This window comes from Fukomys damarensis, unplaced genomic scaffold (assembly GCF_012274545.1).
Source record: "Fukomys damarensis isolate Sample0158 unplaced genomic scaffold, DMR_v1.0_HiC HiC_scaffold_37, whole genome shotgun sequence".
Taxonomy (NCBI): Eukaryota; Metazoa; Chordata; class Mammalia; order Rodentia; family Bathyergidae; genus Fukomys; species Fukomys damarensis.
Window position 1 is genome coordinate 12,388,623 of NW_022900949.1, and position 9,485 is coordinate 12,398,107.

Consider the following 9,485-nt stretch of genomic DNA (forward strand, 5'->3'; position numbering starts at 1 on the left):
AAAAAAAAAATAAAAATAAATAAAGCATCTGGGGATGTAGCTCAGTGTGAAGGCCCTGGGTTCAAGCCACAGTATGGCAAAAGGAAGAAATGAAAAAATATAACACTGCTGTGATCTAAAGTTTCCATTTTTGATACTTAAAAAAATAAGTAAGGATGCATGGAAAAACCAAATGTAGGGGAGACACAAAAGTGAATTTTGGGAAATAACCTAGTATCGTTTGTGACACTCCAGGGAAACTCCTGTGTTTCAGTCACCCTCAGGCCAACAAATGTCGCCCTATCTTTCCCAGTGAACCCCCTCTTTCTAATACTCCCCTGAGAGTGCTCGCAGAGCAGCCGCATTTATTGGGTACCTACTGTTGGCCTAGTGAAGTTTGTCCTTGTGGGAGGTCAAAGGGGGTGGGTAGGGGAGGACTTCAAACTGCTAATTTGGGGGAGCAGCCTGGTGCTTTGTCCTGGGCTCTCGGCTCGCATGTAGCCAAGGCTTGTTAGTTTGGTTTGAGGGCTGGGCCAGCCCCGCAATGGTCCGTTATGACCTCAGTAAAATGAAGATGGGTCTAGAAGCAGAAAACGGCAAAAGCATGCATCATTTTGTGTTTTTCTGCCCTGCCTCTTCCCAGCCAGACCCGGGAATAATTTTGGAGACCTTAACCTTTGTTGCCAGGACGCGACCTGGAACCTCCCGGGCGTCGCAGCCTGACAGACTTCGCCCCTCCCCTGCCCTCCGAGGTTCCTCCAGCCGGCCTCACCACCCTACCCTGCGCACGTCTTGGCCTCTGTACCCTCCCTCACCAGACCCGGGCTCAGAGGACGCTGCGCACGCGCCTGCGCCTGCAGACCCTGACCCGCGAGCGCGTGCTGCGCTTCCTGCGCCGCAACGCCTTCATCCTGCTCACTGTCAGCGCCGTGGTCATTGGTGAGCTCCGCCAGCCGGGGGGCGGGACTTCCGGGAACCCCTCTCCGCCCCACCCCTTCACTCTCACTTGGCCACACCTTGCGCCTATTGCTCCCTAGGCTCCTCTGAAGTCGCATCTCTGCCAACTCAGCTGTGTGCGCGCACGGTGTCATATGTACGTGCGCATACACACGCTCGTACAGACACAGCTTACATATGCACGACATATGCACACAAGCAGAAACACGTTTTATGCGTGGACAGGATTTACAGGTGCAAACAAACTCGTGCACACTTGTGTGACTATACAGTCGTTCCTTGATATCTGCAGTGAGAGATTGATTTCAGGATCTTCAGGGATACCAAAATCCGTGGATGCTCAAGTCCCTTAAATAAAATAGTGTAGTGTTATCTAGCCTAGGCACATACTCCTCTGTATGCTCCTAATTGTCCCCAGGTGTCTTAAAATACCTGATACAATGACCAGCATGCAAGTACTTATACTGTATCGTTTAGGGTATAATGAAAAGGCAAAAGCGTATAGACTCCTTACAAATGCACCCCCCGCAGTGTTTTCCACCCGTAGTTGGTTGGTGTGAGAGGCCAGTTCTGCTAGAACTTATGAACCCAAGTCCAAGCTCATGTGAACAAGAGCATATGATTTCCTGAGCATCCATCCACACACTTATGACCTTAAATACACAGGCACCCCCATGTTTGGAAACACACACACAGTGCACACCCAGGGAAATGCATGTGCATGTTCAAGTGTATGGGCCCACATGTGTAGGCATGCCTGTGTTCACAGTTGAACATGCAGCCTCCTATGCACGCACACCCATGCATGAATGAGTGCAGACATCTATGTTTGCACACACATATGGTGACGGTTTCTTCCATTTTTGCATTGTACACCAATGTACACACAGATGCACACATTCAGAATGTTTCTTTCTCTTACTGTCCATTACACTCACTCCTCCTGGGATGGATGGACCCTGCCTGGGGCTGACTGACCCACACTCTGCTCCACAGACCCCTCTTTTTGGCTTTAGGTGTCAGCCTGGCCTTTGCCTTGCGCCCATACCAGCTCACCTACCGGCAGATCAAGTACTTCTCTTTTCCTGGTGAGCTTCTCATGAGGATGTTGCAGATGCTGGTGCTGCCCCTCATTGTCTCCAGCCTGGTCACAGGTGAGAGCACCCAGGCCAGTGTTGGCCTCTGAGACCCATTCAGGGCCCCAGTTTGAGCAGAAAGCCAAGGCTATCCCAAGTATGGGAATCACTTTCCCAATTCAAAAATCAGCCATGGAGCCTGCATTTAGCCTGGGATCCTTGGCCAAAACCAACCTCAATCAGGCTCAGGTAGGTTCTAGCCCCCATAGGAGCGAACCCGCTTAGTATATGTTCTTGTGCTTTTGCTTGAAAGCAGAATGGCAGCCTGCATGGGTCAGTGCTATCCAGAGGGGAAGGAAAGGCTGTAGAGGGGAGGGGCAGCCAGAGAAGGTAGCTGGAATATGAGGTGAATGCGTATGGGATATGTATGAGGATGTAGAAGGTGAGTGAGGTGGAACTGTCAGGATGGAGGATGGGTTGGGATGGGAATGTGGGTGGATTATTTAGGTGCATTCAAATTCTTTCTCTCCTGGGCCAGCCAGGCAATGATTGCAGCTTCCAAGGCCGTTTGGTTCCTAGTGCAGTGACTCAATTTAGCTGTTGTATCACAAAAGCAGCCACAGGCAATATAGAGCATGTATGGTTCCAATAAAACTTTATTTACAGGGACAAATAATGGGCCTCTGGTGGTAGTTTGCTAATCCTCGGCTTTGGGGACGCACATGAAAATCAAGGCATGAATGAACAAGTGGTTTCTTAGGTTGTGTTTCCTAAAAGTAGAGCCTGAGGTAAGGATATTTTCACAAATGGCTTGTGAATGAGAAACCCACAAGGAGGCAAAGGAAGCAGGATTCTATGGGAAAGGATGCTAAACAAAGATGTGTGGTCAAAGGAAGGCTGGTCTCCCAGCCCGATCACATGGGGAGCTGTGGTGTGTGAACAGCACCGTGGAAACGCACCCCCCCAACTCTGGTCCTATTTGAGTCAAAACAACTGACCTTTTGAATCTGTGTACCAGTTAGTCATTGGCTGTAGGATGCCCTTTAGACCTTTATGGGCGAGTCTCCTCCTGTTCTGCTGAGGGCAGTTCTCAGGAGCTGCTAGGAGCCAACATTCAGCTGAAGGACAGGTGCCGTGGACATCTGGGTGATGCGCCAACAGTATCCACTCAGAGAGGTTACGATAAAGTAGATTGGAGGGAGATTCTGTGTGAGATAAGCAGTACTATGAAGAGTGGAATGAAAACGAGGGTCTGGTGCAACGTGAGGGTCAGTGGGAGTGGGTGAGAGTTGATATGGTTGGCTTGGAGCAGAGGGAGTGTAATAGCTTTTGGTGGAGATGTGTTTGGGATAAAGGATGGCAAGGGATATGCCAGTGTATAAGGAAATTAGCGGGCGGATCGTTGGTGTTGTGCATATGTTCTGGGTGGGTTCTGAGATAGGGTGTAGGAGGAAGGGATGCTCGGTTGGGTGGGTGTTGAGCTGATGGGGTAGATTGATGGGAGAGTGGGTGGTGGGGTCTGGATGGGGGAATTGGGGCTGCATCATCTGTCCTTCAGGTATGGCATCCCTGGACAACAAGGCAACAGGGAGGATGGGGATGCGGGCTGCTGTGTACTACATGGTGACTACAGTCATTGCGGTCTTCATCGGCATCCTCATGGTCACCATTATACATCCTGGGAAGGGCTCCAAGGAGGGGCTGCACCGCGAGGGTCGAATCGAGACCATCCCCACAGCTGACGCCTTCATGGACCTGGTCAGGTGCCGTTCTTTCTTATTTTGATGGGATTTCCAGCTGTACAAGCAATGACTCATTTAAGAAGAGACAAAAGGGACAGGTAGACTCAGTCAAGAGATAGAAGCATCACTAAATTCTCATTTTTGATATTCACTTTTTATCCTGGAGCCTCACCTAGGATATAAGCTTTGCACCCTTAGGCTGGGGAGGCTGTAGCTATAGCACCTTGGCATGGGGTCTGAGCAGCTACTGTTTGCCTGGTGTTCCCCAACTCCTTTGGAGGGTGCTGACTCTTAGTGCAGCACATTTCGCCAGAGTCAAGGCTATAGCCATATGTCTACCCTAGTCACTGACATGGGTGAACCTGCAGTTGGAGGAGTTTAGGAACTGTTTTTGATTTTTTTTGAGGCATCACTAGCATTTGTATTTGAAATAAAGTTTTTCAGTGACATGGATTCTGGTAAGGCTCAGACAGACCTGGATTTGAGGTCTGTTGTAGTCTGTTTTCTGCTGCTATAACAGAATACCTGAGACTTGAGTGAGGTATAAAGAATAGGTTTATTTAGCTTGTGTCTCCGGAGGCCGGGAAGGCTGAGAGTGTGAATTGGCATTGTGTGAGGGCCTCAACGTGGTGGAGGGCATTCCAATGGCAAGACAGAGCAAAGGTGCCAGGGAGAGCTTGCTTTGATAACAAAGCCACTCCCTATTAGCCCATAAAGTCATTATCTGTGAATGGATTAATCCATTTATGAGGTGAGAACTTTCATGACTTAATCACCTCTTTAGGGCTCTACCTCCCACCACCACTAAAATCCACAATCAGATTTCAGTATGAGTTTTGGAGGACACAAACCATACTCAAAACATTGCAAGATCCTTCTGCACCTTCTAGCAGCTGTATGGCTCTGGGTAACTTACGTACATTCTCTGTGCTTGGGTTACTAGGTGAGTAAAATGAGGGTGTTAGTGGCGCTCACTTTTAGGGTTATTGTAGTGTTTAAATCAGATGATTTAAACTGTGCTCAGTGCCTGATCTAGACTAAGCAGTCGTATGTTGACTACCACTATTATTGTTGGTTTTATTACAATGATCACCCCAGGTTCTCTTTCAAAGTCTAACCACATCCCTTTATTTGATGTTTTTCTGCAGAAATATGTTTCCACCCAACCTTGTGGAGGCCTGCTTCAAACAGGTCAGGGCCAAGTATACAGTTTGGCACAGAGGTTTGGAGGGTGGGGAGCTTGCTGCTGATTCAGTGACCTAAGGCTGAGGGTGGGTAGGAGGGCCTGAGAGAGGAGCGGGCAGGGACCTTTGGAGGAGTCTGGGAGAATGCATATGGATTGTTGTGTCTGAGAATCAAAGGAGGGAATCATTTAGGCCATGGGCTAGCTGGGCTGGGACTAGAGGAAGCATGAGGCTAGGTGAGGATTCCAGGACTCATGACCATAGATGGTGAAGACAGAGGCCCTACAGTCTGGCTGAGCATTGCCAAGGCAGCTTGAAAAAAGATGCAGACTCTGTATTTATTCATCTGTTCATTGGTTATTCACTTCCTCATTCATCTACCCATTTACTCTTTGATCCCTTGGTATTGGCATGGGCCTGATTTCAGAGCCCCTGGCAGATTCCAAAATTGGTAGCTGCTGAAATCCCTTAGATAAGACAGCAGAGTATTTACACGGAATCTCCTACTGTATACTTTAAGTCATGCTTAGATGATTTAGAACACCGGATGCAGTGCAAATATTATGGAAATAGTTAAGCTGTATTGTTAGAAAATAGTGACAAGAAAAAGGTCTGTACGTGTTTAGTATGGAAACCAATTTTTGCCCCATTAGTTTTGACCCGTGGCTGGTTGAATCCATGAATGCTGAGTCCATGGATATGGAAAGCCTATAGTATATATTTATAGGCTTCAACATGATGCTTTGAAATATGTATATATTGTGGAATGTCTAAATCAAGGTAATTAGTATAAGCATTATCTTATACTAGTAATTAGTATAAGTATTATCTATTATTTATTTGTGTTAGGAGCACTTGAAACATTTATTAACTTGCTCAGTGATTTTTAAGTACACGATACATTGTTATTCAGCATAGTCCAAAGCTGTATGACAGAGCTCTTGAACTTCTTACTACTGTCTAACTGAAATTTCGTACTGTTTGACCAACATCTTCCAATCCTCCCCCACCAACCATCTCAGCCTTTGATGACCTCCATTCTAAAGTTTGCTTCTATGATACCAACTTTTTTAGATTTCACATATGAGGCCATATGGTATTTGACTTTGTATGTCTGGCATATTTCACTAAACATAATGTTCTCTGAGGTCACTCATGTAGTTGCAAATGACAAGATGTCCTTTTTAAAGACTGAATAGTATTCCATGTTGTATATATAACACATATTCATTGTATACTCATCCATGAACACTTAGGCTAATTTCAGTTTTTGACTATTTTGAGTAGGGCTGCAGCAGACATAGGAATGCAGATACAGGATGACTACTATCCTTTATTTAAAATGCTTGGGACCAGAAGTGTTTCAGATTTTGGAATTAAAAAAATTTTTTTTAGAATATTTGCATATATCTCACGAGATACATTGGGGGGTAGGACCCACGTCTAAACATGAAATTCATTTGTTTCATGTATGCCTTACAAACATAGTGTGACAGCAATTTTATATAATATTTTTAATGCACTTGTGTTTCCACTGTGTCCTGTCATGTGAGGTCAGTTTGGAATTTTCACCATGTTGATGGCTAAAAAGTTTCAGATTTTGGAGCATTTTGGATTTTTGGATTAAGGATGCTCAATCTGTATCTCTTCAAGATGCTGGTTTATTGTCCTTTGGAGTACATACCCAGCAATGGGATTGCTAGACCACGTGGTAATTCTATTTGCGATTTTCTGAGGACCTTCCACACTGTATTCCATCATGGCTGTAGTATTTCATTCACTCCTTCTTCTGTGAATTGCATGGTCAAATTATTTGAATTAATGATTCATGCACTCATTCGGATTGGCTGGGTAAGACTTTCCGTGATGCGAGAACTAGGAATCTGTGGTCTCAGGAATTCCTCCAGGTGATTCTGATATAGCCACTGAGCTGCATTTTGGCCTGATCTTTCTGTATTTCAGTTCAAGACGCAGTACAGCACAAGGGTGGTCACCAGGACCATTGTGAGGACAGAGAACGGGTCTGAGCTGGGTGCCTCTATGCCTCCTCCACTGTCAGTGGAGAATGAAACCAGCATTCTGGAAAATGTCAGTCGGGCCTTGGGGACCCTGCAGGAGGTGCTGAGCTTTGAGGAGACTGTTCCTGTGCCTGGATCTGCCAATGGCATCAATGCCCTGGGCCTTGTGGTCTTCTCCGTGGCCTTTGGGCTGGTCATCGGTGGCATGAAACACAAGGGTCGCGTCCTGAGGGACTTCTTCGACAGCCTCAATGAGGCTATTATGAGGCTGGTGGGCATCATTATCTGGTGAGTGCTGGGCCGGGCCTGGGTGGGCAGCAGTGGTCATGGACAAGGAAGAGCTAGGGCTGGGACCAGGCAGGCGGTGCAGAAATTACAGAAGCTGACTTTGGCCAAAGTCTTTCATCTGTATATTGTCTAATTCGTCACGAACTTATCCATTAATTAATTCATACATTTTTCATATTTCCTGCAATGATTTATTCACTTGTTCATACCCTCATTCACCTGTCATTCACTTACTTTTTCTATGCACTGACTAACTTATCCACTTTTCATCCATATTCATTCTTTTTGCATTGGTTCACTCATTTTCTCGTTCATTCATTCACCAACTCATTCCTTCCTTTACTTGTGTCTCTCTGCAATAAATTTATTTTACCATGATTTAGTCAGCATCCATGCCCTCGTTTAGATAAATTGAGATTAATTCATTCATTTACTTTCATTCTCTTACACATTGGTTCCCGCGTACTTTCTTATTTGTTTATTCTTTTTGCATCAGTTCATTCACTCATGCGTCCATTCATAAACTTATCCATGCATTAGCCCCATGGTGGAGCCATTTATTTGCTCATGTAAGTCAGGTGTTTATTTGGGTTCTTTCCTAGACCCACTCATTCATCTGTGCATTTATTATTCTCTCATTTCCTCCCAAATGGTTCCTTCACTCGTGTGCCCATTCATTCACGTCTCATTTGCTCTTTTCTCCCTCATTTATGTGCTCATTAGTTATTCCTTAAGGGATGCTTGCATGCATTGCTAAATTCTGTTACTCCTTCACTACACCTTTCCTTTATCCAGCGGGTATTTGTCCAGGGTGACTTTGTGTTGAACTCTGAGATAACGGAGCTACGTTGAATTCATACTTTGTCTTCAGGGAACTTACACAGTCGGGGAGGAGGTGGATGTATAGTAGGTAAATGTCACTCCAAGTGCTCCCACTTCTGGAGTAATGGGGCATCACTAAAGTGTTGGGAATGTGCAGAAACGAGCAGCGAATGGAAGGATATGGAAGGTGAGGAGGAGTCACGGAGAAGGTTGGCTCTTAGCTGGGCCTTGGAAAGCATGTGGAGAGTCAGAGAGAGAGAGAGAGAGAGGGCGGTGCATCAGGCAAAGGGGGCTGGAGCAGCTCAGCTCTGTTGAAGGCCTCCTGGTTTTGCTGCGATTTATTCATTCATTTATTCACTGATAGCATCACAGTGCTGGGAATTCATGCAAGAGGGGAGATTACAAGGCAAGGCAGGAGCCAGAGTGAAGGAAGGGATCACCAAGGACTTCCCACCGGGCTACACCTCTTAAAGGTGCCACTGCCTCATTGGTGACAAAACGCCCAAATCATGAATCTTTGGGAACCCTGAGGGACACAATCAAACCATAGTATCCAAACTGTAGCATCATCCTACATCATTTTTTTCTTTCTTTTTATTTGGTACCTGGGATCAAACTCGGGGCTTTGCACTTGTGAGTCAGGCAGCGGCACTACTGAGCCGAATCCCCGGCCCCATCCCAGATCATTTGAAGGTTATTGGATTCTTAGTTGTTTAGGGGGCTTTAGGCCAGGATGGCAGCTTGAAAAGCAGCCAAGGGGAATGGAAGGGTGAGCTTATCGAGGGTACACAGAAGATGAATAGGGAGAAATGAAGGCTCAATCTAATTGAGAGCCATGGATATGTATAGCAGGGTGATTGGCCCGGTTAGGCGAAATGTGCAGATGTGCCAAGTAGCCCAGTGTCAGAGGCAACAAGTCATGTACAGGGGATCCAGGTTTGCGGAATTTAGCAGAGGATGAAGCAGAAGGAGGAGGTGAGGCAGTTGAGAAAGAGATTGCATAGCACAGAGATAGATTTAGACACACTGTCTTAGAGATAACTCTGCAGCCATACACTAAAGTGCACCCTGACTGGCCAAACTATCCTATAGCCTCATTTCTGACCCACACACTGCACCAATTTTTCAAGTGGTCCCAATCTCCTCTAATCCACCCACCATGGGGGTGACCACAAATGGACTCCTAAAGATGGCCCACTGTAGGCAACTTGGGGACAGGGAAGTGTGTATCTGAAATGTAGTAGATACTCGATGGATAATTATTGCATAAGTGAGGAATACATAGACAATGTTGATAAGGAAGTTGTTTGTTACGAGATGTGGGAAATACAATGAGATAGCTCGAGCTGGTGGACGAATAAGAATATCTGCTGGCAGGAAAGATAATGGGGCATCAAAATTACAAGTGAGAACAGACTT

General features: G+C 46.1%; 1 protein-coding gene across 1 annotated transcript; it reads left to right on the forward strand.

The window, feature by feature from the left end:
* Window positions 1–809: 809 nt before the first annotated feature.
* On the forward strand, window positions 810–7,466 carry Slc1a6 (solute carrier family 1 member 6; the record flags this gene model as incomplete). The annotated part of the gene is made up of 5 exons (XM_010640128.2): window positions 810–918; window positions 1,953–2,090; window positions 3,571–3,775; window positions 4,903–4,945; window positions 6,901–7,466. Coding segments are annotated over 5 exons (843 nt in total), but the record flags the coding sequence as incomplete, so codon positions are not given.
* Window positions 7,467–9,485: the final 2,019 nt, after the last annotated feature.